This window comes from Giraffa tippelskirchi, chromosome X, assembly GCF_054371585.1.
Source record: "Giraffa tippelskirchi isolate mGirTip1 chromosome X, T2T-mGirTip1v1.2.pri, whole genome shotgun sequence".
NCBI classification, from domain to species: Eukaryota; Metazoa; Chordata; class Mammalia; order Artiodactyla; family Giraffidae; genus Giraffa; species Giraffa tippelskirchi.
Window position 1 is genome coordinate 137422523 of NC_137289.1, and position 21298 is coordinate 137443820.

General features: G+C 42.4%; 1 protein-coding gene across 11 annotated transcripts in view; it reads left to right on the plus strand.

Moving 5' to 3' along the window:
• Window positions 1-21298, plus strand: part of SH3KBP1 (SH3 domain containing kinase binding protein 1) — a 350398-nt gene that overhangs the window by 154400 nt on the left and 174700 nt on the right. For all 11 annotated transcript variants that reach the window (XM_081566026.1, XM_081566027.1, XM_081566033.1 and 8 more), the window contains one exon: window positions 16292-16395. In XM_081566026.1, coding sequence (XP_081422152.1) covers window positions 16292-16395 — 104 coding nt within the window. The remainder of the gene's footprint in view (window positions 1-16291; window positions 16396-21298) is intronic.

Below are 21298 nucleotides of genomic sequence, written 5' to 3' on the forward strand. Positions count from 1 at the left end.
TTCCTGCCCTCTGGGAAGTTTCAGCCTGCAAAAGAGACTTCCTTAGGTATATGATGTAGAAAACTTTATCATGAAGCCCATTAAGGGAAAGATACTAAAGTGTTGAGGCAAGTGCTGGGGACAAAAATCAGTGTCGTTGGAGGAATTCATGTGCATTTATTTCTCTCTGCTTCTCTGCCTCTTGCTCTTTTCTCTATTCCACAAAAGAATCTACATTCATTTTCTTGCCTCCAAATTTCTAGGTGGACCCTTTCTATACTTACAATTTCTAAATTTACACTTTTTACAACATTCTGTTCCCTCCCTCGGAGGGTGGAATAAAGGTGCAGATTAATGTGGAAAATGAAAAGTCAGAGTGTGGGATACCATTTTTTTAATGCACCTTTGCTACTCTCCCACATTTCTAAGGAAAGTAGGACTTGCTTCAATAAAGGAGAAAAATTTGTATTTGCCTTAAACAAAGAGATAACTATGTATATCAGTAAACTGTTTAGGGGGAAAATTCTGCTTAAAAACCTTTCCATACATGTAGCCCGGTCCCTTTATCTGCACCGCTTATTTGCCTAAAAACCCATCCTTTTCTGAATGACACTCCTCCAGAGGGGCCTTGGCAACAAAGCCCTTTGTAGCCCCTAGAGGAAGCCAGTCATGGGCTTTGTTCTTTCATCACTACAAAATCGTCTGCTCTCTAAGGCAGCTTTTGTGCTATAGTGTCTAGACCTCTCTACTCTTTTCTTAAAATTTAAGTTGTACCTTTTCTTTTAGATTCACCCTAAGTCTTCTTTGTTAGACTTATTATAAAAATCATACATGCTTAGTGTGAAACATTAATAAAGGAACATCATGGTAATGAAAGTCAAAAAGTAGCTTAAAATCCCTTCCTTCATTCATTTTCCCCAGAGGAAGCCTGGCTTGTGGTTATCTCCTCAGAAGATCTCCACTTGTATCTATTGGGATGAATCATAAGAAATTGCAGAGATTCGACCACAGAAGTGTCAATTTTGAAGGCTATGACTTAATCTCAGCACACAGTGATACAGACGTGCTGGTATTTTTGAGAAATACATATGGCATCATGTTGTTTATAGTGTATTGTGATTCGTGATGTTAGATTGAGGAGAATCTTGGAACTCCTGCCATAGCAGTTCATTTAGGGCAGTGCCCTGTTGAGTAGTCCACCTGTAGATAAACCTCAATTTGACTAACCCGTCCTCTCATTTATTAGCTATTTATTGTTGGCTATGTTGGATCTTAGTAGCAGCACATGGGGTCTTTCGTTGCGGTGCACAGGCTTAGTAGCATAGGGAATTTTAGTTCCCTGACCAGGTATCTAACCCACATCAACTGCATCCCATGGTGGATTCTTAACTACTGGACCACCAGGGAAGTTCCTCCAGCCCCCTGATTTAAGGACATTTAGTATGATTCTGGTTTTTCACTCTTCTGAATAATGGAGCACTGAATATTATGCATGTATCTTTGTATATTTCATGTAAGTTATCTGGAGTATAACATCCTAAAAAGTGGAAGCGCTGTTTTCTTGATTTTTGAACATTTTGTTTTTAAGAATTTGTCAGATGCCTCTGGTCTGTTGGACTTGCTGACCTTAGAGCCCTTCATCCTCCAGTGATACCAGAAAAACAGGACCTTGGTAGAAGCCTGGCGGACCCTCCGGGCAAATTCTGTGCCGTTGTAGACTTTGGCACAAACTTCCCTTCCTTCGTGAAATGTTTGTGCACTGACTGCCCAGAGGGCACTGGAAACACTCAAAGAAGACACCGCAGCTGGCGAGGGATGGGAGGAAGAGGTGTACCTAGAGCTCTGTGGATACACAGAAGCCCAGGTGACCTCTTCATCCTGGGGTAGCAGGGGGACCTTGTGATGCTTTCCATAACTTCACTAGTTTGCAGAGGGAGAGGAACACAGGGCCCAGTTGGAGGGGGACAGTGAGGCGGTGGCAGGTGTCAGCCTGGGAATTAGCTGTGTTGGCCTTTGTGGAAGGGAGCGATGGGCATTGAGTTCAGCTGAGCCAAGGTGCCAGATGACAGACCAGGGCTCTTGCCAGCCACTGACCCGGGTAATAAGAGGGCACTTGGCCAGCAGCCACCTGCACACTGTGCCACACAGCCGTCCGTGGGTCAGGATCTGTCCAGTTGCCCAGTGTGAAGCGTTACAACAAGCAGCGTCCAAATGCTGTGTTTACTGCTTTAGTTTATCTATATAATTGTCCCTCACACTTTGAAATTTCCCTGCAAACCATAAACTTGAAATCAGCAATTATTAGTTCTTAATGCTGTGGAGCGTTTCTGCCAATCTGGTGAAGCCAATGGACCCCTTCTCAGAATAATGTCTATAAATGAATAAAATCCATAGGGTTAGAAAAGAAATCAGTCATACTGATGTACAGGTATCAAAATATTGCAAAAACTTAAGTAATACATATTCCTTTATTGATGTATTAAGCAGCAAGATCCAGCAGTGGGCCTAGAAGTGCTCATAATTTTGAAGTAGGAGTGACTATCAGTGATATTTCAAGATCACTGCAGTGACCATGATGTGAACTGAAAATATCTATCCCATGTAATAGTGAGTCAATAAAATTCACAGATGCTGCTCTTCCGTGAACTTGTTGTCTGTATGCAGAGTGGAAAGAAAGACCAGGTTTCAGATAGAGAGTAGTGAAAATAAAGGCATAAGTTTCTTCTGATGCATGCTGAGATGCCCAGAAATCGGTCCACAAAGCCAGTTAAGAATGTCTGCTTTTAAGATGTAGAGAACGGACATGTGGACACGGTGGGGAGTGGGGTGGGGGAGGGTGAGGTGAATTGGGAGAGTGGGATTAACATATGTACACTACCATGTGTAAAATAGCTAGCTAGTGGGGAACTACTGTATAGCATAGGGAGCTGTGATGACCAAGAGGGGTGGGATGGAGGCTCAAGAGGGAGGGGATATATGTATACTTGTAGCTGATTCACATTGTTGTACAATAGAAACCAATACAATATTGTAAAGCAATTATACTCCAATTAAAAAAAAATGAATCTCTGCTTTTAGATACAAAAGAAGGAATTGGAATGAAAACCCTCATTTGTATCAAGAAAATGTATAAAAACTTACACTTCCCCCCTATTTATTTCTGATAAGAATGAGAAAAGAAACTATATTAAAAATGAATCAGAATTTAACAAACATTTTGATTACCTGCAATGAAGATCTTTTCCCTTCTTCCTAAAGAGAAAGATACATGGAATTTTCTGTCATTATCTAAATCTCCCAGGGCTGTTTTTATGGTACGGATTTTGATAACTGGGAAACTCTAGATTTCTTCATGGTGGGTATTTTCCCCTGCAAATTCTCTAGTCATGAGAAATGGACCCCAGATGAAGGTTTCTGGGGTTTGCTAGACCTTTGTTGCAGTGCATGTTCCCCATCACTCCCTTTCCCCTCTTCTTGTTCCCTCTCTGCCTCCCCCCTGCACCATTTGTCCATTTGTCAGCACCAAAGTTTGAGAAGGCCTTTAAAAATAGAGATGTTGTTGGGCGGGGGGTGTTCGATAGAATGGAGAAATCTTGTTTATGCTCAACAAATAACTTATATTTAGAATTTCCCTTCAGTTTTTCCTTTGAAATTCTGTATTCTCATTTCACTTGAATGACTCTGCATGGAGCATTTAAAAGTAGATCAAACAAAACTCGATAAATATGTTGAGTTCTTTTGGGCATTTTGCCCAAATCAGCTTTGCTAAGGCAGAGAAAAGCAGTGTGCTTTATGTAGCAAATTTTCTCCTCTGAACATCCAGGCTCCCTCCCCGAGGGGTGCATTGGAGCCGGGTCCCCCAGTGCGGTCTGCTGTGGGTCTGGTCATGTGGATTAAGGGGCTGTGCGGAAAGGCCAAACCAAGCCCTGGTACCAGCCTAAGGAAAGGGGAAAACCAGAAGGATGTTTAGAGATGTCACTGAGTTTGTTGGCCAGTGTGTTTCCTTTATCTCACTCTAATGGGAAGAAAAGGTTGGCAAAAAGAAAATTGGTTGAACTGGTATAAATAATGAACAAAGCTGTCTTGTAGCATATTCTTGAATGTAAGAAGAAGTGGGAAAAAAGGGCAGGAGTCAGGTGGCAGCAAGCCCTTCTATAAAGCAAGTCTGCCCTCATCATTCCAATTGTAACACACGAGAAAACTGAGGCTGGGAGCTCAAGTGGGCTGCACGATGTGGTCGCGATCCTGGGGCCACTGGGTTATCTGTCTTTTTGCTGTTATGAGGCCCAGGATTCTCTTAATGTGTCTTAATGCGATGTTGATAACCACGTGCTCATGAGCTGGAAAATCAGAGCTCATGTGTCCTTTCGGACAGCTAATTCACACCAGTTTTATGAGTCAGTTTGAGGTGGAGGCCACTGTAGTTAGAGGAGTTCTTCATGCCCTGTGCACCTGTATTATTAATATATTTTGTGACTTCTATGGAAATATCAGGTGACAATGTTAACATTGAAAATACCCATGTGTAGCTTCTATTTGCAGAAGCTCAGCTTGTGAAATGGATGGCCCCTTTCTGTATTATGCTGGCAATAGAATCTCAGTGTTTTTTGTTTTATTGGCTAACTTTAAGACTGCTTTCAGTGGCTTCTTTAAACAGGGCATTAGACTCTGAAATTTTAGTCCTGAGGTGCCAGAGTCCAGCTCCAGCAGGTCCAGGGGTTCCCTCAGGATGGACAGCGTCGGCGATACGAATGAGAAGACACAGCGAGTCTCAGCGTTTCCAAGTGTCTTCCCACTTTATTGTTTTTTAAGACAGCTTTTATATTTTTAGTGGTACATAGAAACAAATGTAAAGTATAGAGTCATACCAATTCAGCTTAAGGGACATACCGATTCAGCTTAAGGAACACACCAACTTAGCTTAATGGGTATATCTTAATGGGCCTATCAAGTTAGCTCAGTGGGCCCGCAGTTTCGACCCTCATCGAAGCCGTTTGCATGTCTTTAGTTACAAAAAGCCTCATTTTGTTTACATCATCTTCTGGCCTGGTGGCCTGCTAACACCTTGTGACTCTCTATTGATAAAGGTTGATCAATCAGAACACTTTTGTATAGGGCACATCAGGAAAGAATTCATCAACAGGAAGTTTCAAGGTAAAACCTGTTTTTGGTAATTTACTCTATGCCTTGAGCTTAACAGAAAAGAATGTAGTTCCATAAAGTCAAAGAACAGCAAGCTGAAATTCAGCTCTAACTAAGAATCATCAGTTAAATCAACAATTGTCTTATTATTTGTATTAAAGCTAAATTTTTATTTATATAAATCTCTAACTATTATGTTTTCATTATATAGGCTAAATATGTTAAGAGTAAAAACATAGTGAGTAAATATAGACTAAGTAACAGTTTCATAAAGCAATATTTCTTATATTTCCTAACAAGCCCTTTTTTCCTGCGAAGGGTTTTGTGCCCATAGGGGCTTTCTGTGCGGAGGCTCTCAATGCTGTTTTATTATTAAGGAACAGTCATGCACATTAGCTCCAAAGGCACAGGTACATTTATTAAACAAACCAATATGTTAGCAAAAGGAATTTAGAGCAGCATACTCTATATCCCAGATAATTTTATTTAGGGTGCTACCGTTCAGGGGCCTTGTTGATATGAGGTTTCAGAATGATCTTTTTTAGTAGGGAATCAGGAAAAGCCTTTTGCCTAAGTCACAGCAAATAAGAAGAGGTTTATTATAGCAAGCGTCAGAAAGAGAGATCTCATTTTTAAGGTGAGCGCTGAGACAGCCTCTCGAGAATCCCTGAGGCCTGAGTTGCTCTGCTCGTCAGTCCTTCTCCTCATGACTCTGTCATGGGTGGGGATCTCGTGAGCTGGCTCCCGGCACTGAGGGAAGGTCTAGATCAGGGATTTGTGTCCCTCCCCCTGTTTCAAGATACTTGCTACCTGAGCTCACATGTTGATGGTGAGTGGGCATTCATGATGAGATGGCATCCACAGAACTGTCATGAGGCACACGTGGATGTTGGTAAAGGAGTTGCATTTGTTGGAAAAGGTGTGCATGAAAGAGCTGAGAGGTGTCAGAGCTGAAGGCGTGGAGAAAAACATACCCACTGATGCTCAGAGATATTGCAAATACAGTGGGGTGTAGGCAGTGTTATAGAAAAGCAATAGTTGTTAGGAGAACCTAGAGAAGGAACTCTCATGGCAGAGAGTGTGTGTGTCCCCTTCCATACCATCTTCTGCGCCTATACAAGGGTATTCATGCACACACGCTCTCCTTCTCTCACTCATTTAATTATATTAGGCTCTCATGTATCAGTTGAGTGAATGAATCCATTTATTGATTAATAAGCATTTGTTGAGTCCATACTCTTGATAGGTTCTGGGTAACAGGAGTAAATAAAAGAGACCACGATGGGGGTTAAGGAGGGAGGGAGGTGGTAGTCTGTGTGTGCATGTGTTTGCAGTGTTGGGATCGTATAGGTATTATGTAATTTGGTCTTTTAATGTACAGTGGGCACCTATTACACATCAATACATGCAGAGCTGCTTGTCTAGTTTAATTGGCTGCTGCATTTCCCAAGGCCTGGGTAAACCATGATTAATGGAGCTGTTCCTTTGCAGAAGACATTCAGGATGTTTCCTGTGTGGGGCTCTGTACATGTTAGAAGCAATGCTGCCCTGGACATGTTTACACATATATCTCTGCATACTGAAAACAACTATTTCCAGTCTTAAAGAGGATTACATTTAAAATCAAATATACATCATTTCTTGTTTGGATCTAGTCCCATTCTCGCATTAGGTATAATTGACAGTTGACCATAAACTTGGGAGAAGAGAGCAGTTAAGATTATCACAGACACTGTTTAACATCACAGATGCTTCAGACTACAACATTGGTGGAGAGTGAGACACCTTCAGCACAGTGGCAAGACTACAAGGGTCACCAGAATCTTCCCATCCCTGCCACTGGCTTTTTTTAAAATTGGTGAAATGTACATAACATAAAATATACCAACTTTACCATTTTGGAATTGGCTTTTAAACACACATTGGTGGGTGCCCTGCTTAAAATCAGGTTGAGTCTTTAACTCTTTCCCTCTACCTTTCTGATCCTGCTTCAGTGCTCCTCTGACTGGGAATTTGTGTTCACAAAACTGATGACTCACAGACAGAATGTGGACTAGGTACTCATCAGTTCATTCATTCATGAAGAATGGATTGTGTGTCTGCTTGAATAGACACTGAGCTAGGTACTGGAGATCAAAGACAAACAGGAAAGGGTCATTGGCCTCCAGAGGGGTCAACAGAGACACATATCACCTGATGATGATTCTGTGGATCTACCTTTCCTTCCCTGGATATCTGATTCTGTGTGTTTTTCAGACTTTCTCTCTTTGTGTTCTGTTGGGCTCTCTGTTTGCTTCTAGGCTTCTTCCCCCAAGCTGTCCTGCATACCCCTGGCACCAGGCACTTCTCCCCAGATCACTGTCCTTCTCACATGTTCTGGTCACTTCCCTGGGCAGGATCTCACAAAATAAAAGTCCTCATCCTTTGCTTGGTGTACAAAGTCCCCCAGAAATACACTCCTGATCTGCCTTCCTGGTATTATTTGGGGTTGGTGGAAGAAGAGGCCCGCAGACCACAGCTTATTTTACTCATGGGCCTCATGCAGTCATCCAGGCATTCTGTGCCCATTTGTCAAGATGGGGCAAGCACCCCTAACCTCATAGTGTTGGTGCGAGGACTAGAGGGGATACACATGACATACCTAACAGGGTTCTTGGCACATAGCAGATACCTAGTCAGTGTTTATTTCCTTCATCTCTGCCAAGATGTGGTTGATTTTCCTTATGTAACTTTTGACTTCACATCCCAACCCTGTCTCCGTGGCCCAGAGGCCCTACTCGCTGATTCCCTCTTGGTTCTGCACTTCCCTCCTGCATTCTTGTGAGACTTGGGAGGAAATGAGCACTGGCTTAGCTCTAACCTCTTTTCAGATGAACCTTGCCTTTGAAGGAGTAGGCAATTGGATTTTCTGTTTTCTGCCATGCAAAGATGTTGATTATACGCATCACTTTGAGGATCAAGCAGGCTCATCTCCAGGGACCAAACAGGGCTGGTTGATTAAATACTGTACATTTCCACTGTGACAGTCCAGCCACAGCCAAGAGTCATTTGTAAATAAAGACCCATGAGTTCCTTTTCTCTCGGCATGCCATCAGCCTCTGAAGTAGCCTTCTCTTCCTCTGAGTTACATTCCACTGGAAACAGGGGGATGCGTGGGAATTTTTCCAGGACAGGGTTTGATGCTGGGTCCACAAAGTCAGTCATTCAGCTTTCTCTTCCCTTGCTCCCAGAATCCACTGGGTGTCCTGAGTAAAATGGGTGATTCTCCACTTTTATTTATTTCACTTTGTATTGTTTTTCTGTCCTGAAATAGTAAACCTGACCCCTTGCATAAATTGATGTTTCTGACTCAAAAAATAGCTTCTTCAAGAATCCAGAATGCTGCTCAGTTACTTGCGGAATTGCTGCAACCCTGGCAGTGTTCACTAATTAATTATAGCAGAGACTACCTTCTTTTCCATCCCCTGGCCCCCAGGAACACATTTCCAGAGCAAGAAACTGCTTAGTACAACAGTCCCAAAGGCCTGTGAAATAGAAACCCAGCACAACAGCATTCACCTGGGTTATGTGTTAGGATGACATTGCCAAATAAATACAATTTTTTTTTGCCCTTTTGGGAGAAACTGAACATAGGACCTAAATAGCATGGTCTGGAAGAGTCCTACTGATTTTTAAAAATAGTTTATTTTTGGTTGTACAGGGTCTTCATTGCTTTGCATGTGCTTTTCTCTAGTTGTGGCGAGCACGGGCTACTCTTCATTGCAGTGCGCGGGCTTCTCATTGTTGTGCATTCTCATGTTGTAGCTTCCAAGCTCTAGAACATAGGGCCAGTAGTTGTGGGCCATAGACATAGTTGCTCTGTGCATGTGGGGTCTTCCCAGACCAAAGGTTGAACCTGTGTCCCCTGCACTGGCAGGTGGATTCTTATCCAATGGACCACCAGGGAATCCCCCATTTATTTTTTGACAACTGACCTGTCTAGATGTCTTTAAATCCTGGCTGTATGTTAGAATCACCTGACGAGTTCCTAAAATTCACATGCCCAGGCTGCACCCCAGACCAGTGACTTCAGAGAATCTAGGGGTGGGGCCCAGGCATCCTTTTTTTTTTTTTTTCTTTTCTGCCTAAATATTTTATTTAGAAAAATTTCAAATATACAGGGAAGTTGTAACAATAGTACAATGAACATCCATTTAGATTCACCTTTTGTTAACATTGCTACATTGGCTTTCTCTCTTTCTCTCACTGTATGTCTGTGTGCATTCATACATGTCTATATGTATGTGTATACACACACATGTGCACATCTTTCATTTTCTTTCTTAAACAATTTGAAAGTACATTACAAATATCAAGACCCTTCATCCCTAAATACTTCAGAACAAGGACTTTCTCCTATGTAATTGCAATAGAATTAACACTCAGGAAATGTAGCATTAATGTAATGCTATTGTCTATTATTCAGTTCAGTTCAGTTCAGTGGCTCAGTCATGTCTGACTCTTTGCGACCCCATGAACCACAGCATGCCAGGCCTCCCTGTCCATCACCAACTCCCGAGTCCACCCAAACCCATATCCATTGAGTCGGTGATGCCATCCAACCATCTCATCCTCTGTCGTCCCCTTCTCCTCCTGCCCTCAATCTTTCCCAGCATCAGGGTCTTTTGAAATGAGTCAGCTCTTCACATCAGGTGGCCAAAGTATTGAAGTTCCAGCTTCAACATCAGTCCTACCAATCAACACCCAGGACTGATCTCCTTTAGGATGGACTGGTTGGATCTCCTTGCAATCCAAGGGACTCTCAAGAGTCTTCTCCAACACCCAAGTTCAAAAGCATCAATTCTTCGGCACTCAGCTTTCTTTGTAGTCCAACTCTCACATCCATACATGACCACTGGAAAAACCATAGCCTTGACTAGACGGACCTTTGTTGACAGAGTAATGTCTCTGCTTTTCAATATGTTCTCTAGGTTGGTCATAACTTTCCTTCCAAGGAGTAAGCGTCTTTTAATTTCATGGCTGCAGTCACCATCTGCAGTGATTTTGGAGCCCAGAAAAATAAAGTCAGCCACTGTTTCCACTGTTTCCCCATCTATCTGCCACGAAGTGATGGGACCAGATGCCGTGATCTTAGTTTTCTGAATGTTGAGCTTTAAGCCAACTTTTTCACTCTCCTCTTTCACCTTCATCAAGAGGCTCTTTAGTTCTTCTTCACTTTCTGCCATAAGGGTGGTGTCATCTGCATATCTGAGGTTATTGATATTTCTCCCGGCAATCTTGATTCCAGTTTGTGCTTCATCCAGCCCAGCATTTCTCATGATGTACTCTGCATATAAGTTAAATAAGCGGGATGGCAATATACAGCCTTGATGTACTCCTTTTCCTATTTGGAACCAGTCTGTTGTTCCACGTCCAGTTCTAACTGTTGCTTCCTGACCTGCATACAGGTTGTCCATATCGAAACTTCCCCATTTCTTCCAATAACGTCCCTTATAACCTTTAAAAGAAACCATGAATTCAGTTAAGAATTGCATTATATTTAGTTGTTAAATCTCTTTACTGTTTCAAAGTCTAGAACAGTCCTCTAACCTTTAAAAAGTTTTATGTGATACTGAACTTGAAAAGACTTTTTAAAAATAAAACCAGGTCGCTTTTTGTCAACTGTCCCTCATTTTGGATTTACAGGATTTGGATTTGCATGTTTCTTCACTGTCAGATTTCATCTAAACATTTTGGGTGGGAGTATTCTGTAGGCAATCTTAAGCCCTTCTTCGCATATCACATAAGGAGGCAGCACCTGATGTCAGTTAGTCCCATCACTGATGACATGGACTTTGAGACCATGTTTTCCAGGTTCTTCCATACTGTGGGGACTATTTCCTTTCGTAATCAATGAATCTTGGGGGAGATACTTTGAGACTCTCTAGATATCCTAATCCCCAACAAGATTTCACCCCTTGGTTTTAGATACCTTGATAATTGTCAGAATCAGTTGCCATGATGGTTGTAAGATAGTGATTGTCAGTTGCTGTCATTTCTACATGTATTAGATGACGTTCTTTCTAAAGAAGAGCTTTGCCCTCATGGCCCATCCTTACCTGTATAATCTTACCCATCTATCTATGAGCCTAGCTACCTAGTGAATCTATCATGATGGGCTCATGAGTTTTTTTGAAATGAATGAATTCTTCAGTACATGGTGTAATTGTCCCATATTTGGCCAGTAGAAGCCCCATCAAGCTCATCTTTGTGTCCTTTTGAAATTACCCATCAAGGCTTAGTGTGAGCGCTTCATTCATTTTGTCATAGCCACATATTCCAGTCTTACTTTGTATTTTCTTTGCTCCAGCCCTGGAAGCCCTGGAAGAAGTCGTTTTTCTCTGGAGACCTAGTTCCTTAGGGGCTGTTGTTTAGGAAGTTATGGGAAATTTCCTAAAACTTGAAACTATGAAGCAGGCGATTTCAGGGGACAGCCAAGATTTGGAACTACTGGTTAGCATCCTCCAAAGGGAGAGTGTTTTCTCCCCACAAGGGATTTTCCTTTGGTCACCTGTAATTGGTGGCTCTGATGCATTGTTGAGGTTTAGATTTTTGTAGGCAGTGTCACTTGCAGAGTCAGGTTTAAATGCAAGCCCCTGGACTCAACCTCAGAGAGTATAGTTCTGTTGGTCTGCCCTGCATGTGAAAGTTTTGACACAGGTGGACCCCAGGCCTTATCTGGAGAAAATGCCAGAAGTGACCCTAAGAATTAGGCGCTTCTTATGATGTTTCTCTTTGATTTTATAAATGTTTTCTCTTTTGTAAAACAGTGTCAGGATACTGCTGCATTCTCTAGGCATGTGGTGAGGATTTCCTTGATTTAAGTTAGTGAGTTTCTTGAAAATATCAAGTGATTTAAACCCTCGTAGTTATACTCTTGTTCTGTCAAGGAGGATGTGGCATATAAAAAAAAATAGACTGTATGAGTATTGAAAGTTTTCAGTTGACCCAAAGGCTTTTTTCAGCCACTGAACTATTTGTTGTTATATTTTTGTGGTCATTGAATGAACTGACCTAGTAAAGTTTTCACACGTCGTAAGACCCCGGAAAGCCCTAAAGTATAGATGTGTGTGCTGTTTCTGACACTTGATCTTGGCACCTTTTGTAGTTTCTGCTATTTCATTTTTAGAGAATGTGAATATATGACATTTCCTCCCCATCCAAGCAGTTTTAGTTCATTAAAATATGGGCCCCAGTCCTCAGCAGCTGTAAGGCAATGCTCCTGACTTGTGGTTTGTCACTTCCTGGTTTCACATCTTAACCATGGACCATGTTAGTCCAGTGAGTCCTTTCTGCAATCTCAAGACTCATGGACGGGAATTCTTCTTGAGAACAGTCAGACAGGGGAGGCAGTCTCTGGAGCTGCATATCCTGACTCAAAATCCCAGGCCCTTCTAGTACTTTCTAGCTGTGAGACCTCTGGTAAAATAGTCTCTGTGTGCCTCCTTGGTCTCCTTGTCTGTAAAAGGGAAGGTTCAGGATGTCCCCTCAAGGTTCAGCGAGAGGATTAGATGGGCTAATGCATATGAATTGCTTAGTAGTTTCTGGCACACAGTAAGTGCTCAATACGTGTTAGCTGTTACTGTTTTATTAAGCAGATGGTCATGAATGGAAGGTGGTTATGAGATCTAATGAGGGAGTTGAGGGTACCTGCCTTGCTACCTGTGTTTGCCTGTGTTCCTCTAAATGAGTGCATGTTCATGCATTTGGATTTTGTGGCCATCATATAATATGGCAGTAAAGTAGAGACATGTCAAGTATGCCTTGTGAAGTCTGCCTTAGTCATAATTTTTTAGTAAGCCGTGTGCCCCCGTACCTTTGCTTGTATGTTCATAAAACTTCTTTCAATTATATATAAAGAGTTAAAAAACACACATGCAGTAGAAGTGTATTAAAACTTGCCTGTGGACCAGGCTGTGAGTGTGGAGGTGGTAAATTGAAAGAAAGGATTCCAAACCACAGCCTTGGGCAAGTCATACATTTTTTCCCTCCAGTTTCTACTAGCTATTAAAAGGAAATGGCATTGTTGTCTGCAAAGCTCTTTGAGGAAGGTCAAAGCCAACTAGTAAACATTAGTGAAATGCCAGGGAAAGGAAAACATGGCAAATGACATTCTTAAATTTCCTTTAATTTGATATGGACAGAAGCCACTAAGATACAGTGGCTCCTAATGTCAAATATTCCCCCCGAGCTGAGTTTTAGGTTGGGTGGAACTGGCGAACAAGATTGAAACAGTAATTTGCAGAAGTTGAGGACTGGAAAGCAGCCATGCAGGAGTTGAGGAGTTATCTGTAATGAGAAAGCTGTGGAAAAGCCCTCAGGCTGTGTTATGCAATGTTGTGGGAAGCAGTTAAGTACAGATTGCAGAGAACTTGGGTGGAGATGTGACCTGAATTGGTTCATCCAGCATTGGAGTAAGAGCTCTGAACTCAGGCAAGGAGACACTGCCACTTGATAGCTTGGTGACCTTGGGTAAGTCACTGAGCCTCAGCTGCTTCATTTCCAAGATGGTTGCTCATTCTGGCTCTTTACTTTTTCACTGCTGTGATTGGTAGGGTAAGTTAGGGTGATGGGTGTCAGAGGTGCTTTAGAAAAGATCACAAACAATCCTAGTGTCAGAGGGGGTCATTTTTTCAGGCTCACTTTTCTTGCTCTTGTATGTTGGCAGTGTGCTTTATAGGTCTTTGTGCCACCAGCTGAATAACCTTAGAAGCTTTTAAGAAATATTGAGTAGCCTGGCAGAGAGAAATTAGTTAGTGTGCTTTTCTTTCTGATTCCAGGCAGGGCTCTACAAATGTCCGATAGAAAGATTTGGCTCTAGAGAAATACTATTCTGTTCTAGGTCCTGATTGCTGGGTTAATCTTGTCTCTCCTTCGCCCTTTATGTAGTATTGGGTTAGATGCTACTTTTTACAAAGGATTCTGTGAAGATACAAATTTACATATAACTGAGTTTTATGACTTCAGCTAGCAACAGGTCTTCAGATGTTATTTTAAAGTCACTTTGGTCACAACTTAGGTGACCTCTGTGGTTATGACTGTCAGGTGTCAGACATTTGTCATATTTACTTGTTTCATGCTCAGTTTTGTATCTGCAGAGTTTGTTGTGAACATAACATGTAACTAATAAAGCTCTTAATGATTTATAGAACCTCATCTTACGAGGTGTAGATGGGGGCAGCGGAGGCACAGGGAGTAGGGGATGATGCCATGATCATTTGGTCATCTGGACTCATGGCTCGAATGAAAATCTGTATCCTGTATTATGAAGGGCTTGATTTGCCTTCCTTTGTGTTGGAAGCCAGGGAAAGCAGTGGAGTTCTTTTAAAAATTTTTTATTTCTATTTATTTCTGGCTATGCTGGCTCTTTGTTGCTGCATGGGCTTTTTGCTAGTTGCAGCTCTAGTAGCATGGGGCTCAGTAATTGTGGCTCCCAGGCTCTCGAGCACGGGCTCAGTAGTTGTGGTATGTGAGCTTAGTTGCTTTGCAGCATGTGGGATCATCCCAGACCAGGGATCGAACCTGTGTCCCCTGCATTGGCAGGCAGATTCTTAACCACTGCTCCATGAAGGGAGTCACAGCAGTGGAGTTCTTTGTCCTCAAGACGACTCTTCCTGACTTCCCGCCTGGGAAGAACCATTTGGGTGAGCCCTCTGTTCCTAGGAGAGCTGGGGGCTGCTCTGTCCACAGACAGTATACTTAGCACCTGGGAACCAGCTTGAGAGCTGTGTGTTAGTTCTTACGGAGACCAGGCAGCTTGTGATTTCTCACAAAGGGGTGGAGTGTTTTCGCGTTATCACCAAAGTCGTGGTTAGGTGACATGCTGGTTCTCAACTTCTGCCCTCTTCCCTTTGTTCAGCTCTGTTCTTCCTTAGTGAGGTTCAGGCAGAAAAAAAATGGAACAGAGAAAACTAGGCCACTGACTTGTGATAAATATCAATCAGTGAGCACATCAGATGTAGCCAAGGCCTCCCCTCTGTATGACATCACACTGCATGGGGGTCTCAGTGCAGCCAGTGGTCACTCCTGTGGGGAATGGCTGTCTCAGGGAAGATTAGAAAAGGAAAGGAGTGCCTGTAAGCAGTATCCAAAAATAATGTAAGCACTTCTAAAAGTGTGGCCTTGAAGTCGTTGATCCCTGTGGTGTTCGAGGCCACATGGCAGCAGGAAGGAATGAGGTGAGGTGGTCAGCCTTGAGCGATAAACTTCTGAGCAATGCTGGTCTCGGTTCCCCTCTCCGTCCACTTCTTTGCAGCTCAGGCCTCCTCTGCTGTCTGTCTCTGCCCCCTAAGCGCCATCACACACACCACGTGCGTGTTCTCTCTCCCTACAGTGCATGTCTGTTGCGTGGGTAGTTGTATCCGTATTTGAACAGCTTTGAACCAGGACCTCCCAGTCGGGCCACACTAGGGGAGTGAGATGGTGTGACTTTGAGTGTCCTTCAGTCAAGCAAAGTGTGGCCCTGGCTTTTCTCTTGATGTTCCTGGATTGATTCTGTGTAAGCAGCCAGGGAGCCTGCTAATGGATCCTCTGGGACAGAGAGAAGAGGACCGAAGTGGATTTGCTGATCCCCTGTGGGGCATTTGAAATGGTACCAAGAGTAGGCTGAAATCTAATCAGCCTTTGCTTATCAGCCTGAGTTCCAGCATGTTAAAAGGGTGATGATTAGTGAGAGAAAGGCCAGAATACTTTATCTTTTCCTTTGCACATTTGGGAAGAATTTCCTCTGCCTCGTTAGCATTAGAAGCAGACCATTCTTTTCCCTCCACTGTATCACATCAGCTTTCATTAAAAGTCACCAGCAGCAAATACAAAGCCCTGTCCATGGAAAACCGTTTAAGGCAACACTGTGCTCCAGCGCTTCAGGGGTGGGCTTTTGCCTTCTGCACCACCAGATCCGTTTCTCATATCCATGCCTTTCTGACCCAGCAGCTTTTCAAAGACCAAGAAGCATTGCTCTGCTTTCTCCTGCCTCTCTCTCAGAGACCAGAGCTGCCATGCCTCTAGCCATGTCCCAGAGAGCATATTTGAGACAAGTCAGCTTAATTTGCCTGCATGCCTAGGATGCCTCTCTTTAAAGTCAATTTTTGAGACCAGAGCTGGATCTGAATATTCTCCTTTTCCCACGCAGGCGAGCGACGGAGGCGCCGGTGCCAGGTGGCATTCAGCTACCTGCCGCAGAACGATGATGAGCTCGAGCTGAAAGTCGGCGACATCATAGAGGTGGTGGGAGAGGTATGTGTGCCAGGCAGGTGGGTGCAGGGCCTCTCACCGACTGTCAGAACCCACCTGTGGCTAGTTGGCCTTGCTGTGGGGAATGTTAGGACTCAAGAGACCGGGGACATCATCCGGTTGAGTCTTCTAGAAGAGATTCCTCTAGAGAGGGGTGCCTCCCAACCTGCTGAGGGCAGATGTGGACCATTTGAAACTGTGATCTTCTTCACTGCATGCTAGCTAATGCCAACCCGGTACCATAGCTTTCCTCCTCTGCTTCAGGTGCTCATAGACTCTCAGTATCCAGAGTGACCATGTCCACCTTAAAGGATGGATTCGGTATTTGTCATGGGGAGCACTGTGGATTCAGAGGGGAGGAAACAAGTGACATTGATAGAAGACCTAGTATGTGATGGGCATGATAAGTTTCTTTACACAGTGGTCCATTGACTCTTCATAACCACTTTAGTTTGTAGATAAAGAAAGAGGCTTGAGAAACCCTAGAAGAGGCAGGGCTGAGGGTTGAAGCTAGGTCCACCTGGCTGGAGACCTTTGTTCTCTCACTGCCCTACATTACCTTGTCCCTGCGTGGTCCCAGCTGCTTGCAGCCAGCCCTGCTGGTGAGGTGTCCCACCAGACCCTGGCACGGGATTTGGGGGCTCCACTCCCTCAGGCAGGGGCATCCTGGGCTTCGCACTTAGAATCTGATCATTCATCCTGATTCAACATATGTATCTGTATATAGTGATAGTTTTCCAATTGCTTTCATTTCCTACATACCATTCGACATTACAGAAACCCACGATTTATAAAAAAAACAAACAAACAAACAAATTAGGAAACCAGAAGTCAAGGAGGAGGTTAAGTGAAGTATGACGTGGGTGGGAGTGGCAGGGCTGATGCCAGCAGATAGATTTCTGGACTCTCATATAAACATAAAGGGAGCATGCATCAAAGGTTTATTTAACTCATTCATGAGGGCATCTGCAAGATGGTAAGGCTGACTCAAAGAGAATGGTGAAAGAGCAAAGTGTTTATAAATGATTGAAAGAGAAAAAAACTTGAGTAAGATTGCTAAGTTAGATGCGAAATTACATCGCGTCCTACAGGGCAGTGAGACTGGAACCTCTGAGGTCATCTTTTCTAGGGGATGAATCTCTTTCTCTCTGCTGGCCAAAGGTTATTTTCCTGGTTATCTGACAAGACTCATTCACTTTGTTCTTGGTCTTCTAGCAGTTAGCATCTGCACTAACACAGTTGTAAACTCTCCTCATAAAAAGTAAACAGTGTGTCAAGCAAAGATACTTGTCCCTAGAGAATCAACCAGTGGGGTTCCCAGTGTGGGAGGACACGCAGTAACCTGCTTTTTGCCCATTTCCCAGTTTTGGATCATTTGAATTAGTATGTCGTTCATCATGTTTTATTCCTGGTGCCAAGCACAACACATAGGAGACATTTGTTGACAGCTGAATGAGTGCAAAATGAATGGACAGCAGAGTAGAACATTTGTGCCAATGGTAGAAGGGCACAGTTCTTAAGACTGAAACCAGGGAAGAAATTTCAGGGGAAAAAATAAACGGTTGTGACTAATAATTTAAAAAAAGAGTTAAAATTTTGGTATGATTTGAAGTGCGTTTAGTAAACAAAGGAAAAACAGGAAACAGGAAAAAATTTGAAAAGTTTTTATATATGTAACATATGAAAATATATTAGGAAGCTATTATAATAATGATAAAGGATAGATCTGCTATAAACACACATCCTACAAAGGGAAATAAAAATCTTAGCCATGAGAAAGTGTTCTGACCTGCTACTAATTAAATAATCAAATTAAGACAATAAGGGGTGCCTCCTTTTGAAAATCCTAAAGAAATATTTAGTGGTGAGACTTGGCAGTGATTAGAAGAACTGGTGACTTTGTATATCTTTATGATCCTTGTTTGATGCTGTTTAGCAAGGTGCATCAAGAGCTATAAAAAATCTGAATTAATACCCTTTGACTCAGTAATCTTACTCCTAGAAATTTATTCATGGAAAATGGTTACAGAAAAAAATATGTTAAACATGTTAATTGCAGCAGTGCTTCTGATAATGAAAAAATCATCAAGAAAGGGAATAGTTGTGAGAATTAAGGTATATTATCCAGTTAGAAGATTGTGAAGCCTTTAAGATGGTAAATACAGAGGCCTTTATATTTATTACAATACTGTGTGTTATAATTATCTGTTACATTCCACTAACCTGAGGGCTTTTCAACAGCTGGAATCTGGTTTTTATCTATCTTTATATTCAGAGTACATGGAATAGTGCCTGAAACCTAACACATACTTTAGTAAATGCTTGATGAATAAGTAAATGAATACATGGAAGTATGAAAAGGTTTTTTTTCAAAATAAATGAATAGATCAGTCACAAAATTGCATTCATTAGGAATAGTTGAATATAGTTGTCTGAAATCTATCTCAATGCATGTGATCGAAGACAGAAAGGGCCCCAGAATTGGAAGTGGTTCTGCCATAGAAGATGGTTTTCCCTTTAATGTTGTAATAGTACTGTAAGAAATACAAATCAAGATAAAAGTTCTTAATAAATTTCTGGAATTATTGCTGATTCTCATCTGTCTGTTGACTCCAGAGGAACCAAGTGAGGGTTGCTAAGGGAGAGGAATGATTGCAGGGCTGGTGTTCTCTTTTCCTGGAAGAAGAGCTTCACCACCCTCTGTGGGCCCAGCCTCTTTACCATCTATGCCCGTTCAGTGCTAGACTTTGTCCTGGTCTTGCCTCAAGTAGGAAAAAGGAAAACTAACTGGGTAGCCTCTGCTATTTCTGTAAAACAAAGCATAAACATTTACCTTTTAATTCGTATTTTAAAATTATATCACCAAAAGTTAATTTCCCTACTTTTGAAGTTTATTCTAATATTGCAGATTCTGGGCCATTATCCCTGTATCGTATAAAGTCTGTCCTTTTCTCTTATAACAGATGTTATATAAATGCCAGTAGGTTGCTACTGTCTAATGCCACTGAAGACAGAAAACAGAACACATGTACACCCATGGCAGATTCATGTCAATGTATGGCAAAACCAATACAATATTGTAAAGTTTAAAAATAGATAAATAAACTAATTTAAAAAAATCCCAAATAAACAAAATTCCTTTAATCACAGGAGCAGGTTGTGATAAGACCATAGTAATAGCTTTGCAATACTATAGTATCAATCTGTTTGTCAAGAGAAAGATAACATATTGTGTATGTGCATATAGATTATATTTTTATTGAAGATTGATTCATAGATTAATTCTACAGTGTACAAAGCTATGCACACACACGCCCCTACTCCCCCTCTGCCCCCAAGAGACAGTTCCTAGGAGGATTTTGAATATATAGACCAGTTCTTGAGAACAGTTGAAGCAGGTAGAGAATCCTAAAAAATGATACACGTATATCTTAACATGTAATCTTAGCTTAAAAATATCAAAATGTATATTCATCTGCCTCTTAGGGCCAGGGCGTTTTCCTAAACTATGCATTTGTTGGTTTGAGCTCCACCTTCTCTGCATCCATGATGCATCCTCTACTGTCCCCACTGGTTTCTTTAAACTTTTTGGAAGTAGGAATGCTACACTACGTGGCATGTAGGATCCTAGTTCACCAACCAAGGATCAAACCTAGGCCCCTTGCATTGGAAGCACAGAGTCTTAAATATTGGACCAGGGAAGTCCCACCACTGGCTTCCTTGAAGTGGATTGAGGGCAACTTCAGGGAAGCAATGAGGGTTAATAATTCTTCTAAAATTCCGCACTCCCTCACCTCCCAAACTTTTAGTTGTCTTTTCTATACCTAATTTGGCACCATGTTTTTAAACCTTCAAATTATGATCATATTCCTTCTCATCACTAGCCTTTTGTCTTCAAACCTACGTACTTTGTACTCTTTAACCATATTGTGTGCTGGCAGGAAGAGCAGTGGACTGAAGCAGGTCTGGGTGGACATGGCCCTGACCCTTGGTGAGGGCAACAGCACTTCTGGCCGAAGTTACCAGCTCAGCCCGGATGGGTCTCTGCAGTGTGGCCAGAGGAGAAATGCAGAGTGTGGGGCGGTCCAGGGATGAGTGGGGCTGGCAAAGTGAAGGTCACTCAGGAAAGTGCTTCTGCCTCCTGGCTGGGGAGCAGTCAGTGGTCTGCAGGGAGGACAAAAGTTCTTGTGAAGTTAATGGGACTTCACTTTCCAGAAGGAAAGCTAGCAGGCTAAATCCTTGGTAGGCATTTTTAAGTACACAGTTGTGACATTTCTGTCTGGAGTGGGGCGGACTGGTTAATGCAGTCTAGACTAGCCTGTAGCCAGTTTGTGTGTGTGTGTTCCAATAAAGCTTTATTTACAAAAGTAAGAGCCAGACTTGCCCCTGCTCCCCTGGCAAGAGGTTCCCCACCCTTCATTCTACACTTAAAGAGAAGGGCAGTGGGATGAGATGGGGAACCTGATGTTTATAGGGTATTTACCACATGCCAGGGCACTGTGCTAGTAGTACCTTCATACATGATATTTCATTTGGTCATCACAGAAATCACTGTCTGGAAGTTGTGATCAGTATTTGTGTTTTGTAGCTGAGGAAACTAAGGCTCAGAGAGGTTAAGTAACTTGACTGAAGTTGTTCAGCTGTTAACAGGATCTGATATGTAGCTGTTTTGAAGGACAGGACTTGCAAGCATTGCTGAAGGATGTCTGTAAGAACCGTACAGAAACCCTTGCTACTGTCAGGAAAATCATGGATATATTGCTCTCTCTCATTGGACAGCATTTGCTTAAGTCTTAAATATGTATCATATATATTTTCTTAAGTCATTACCCTATAGGTTTTTCTTTTGAGGTACCCCTCTCATGTGGAATAGGCTTGTTCTTAGAAGAATAAGGGGAGGGGATAA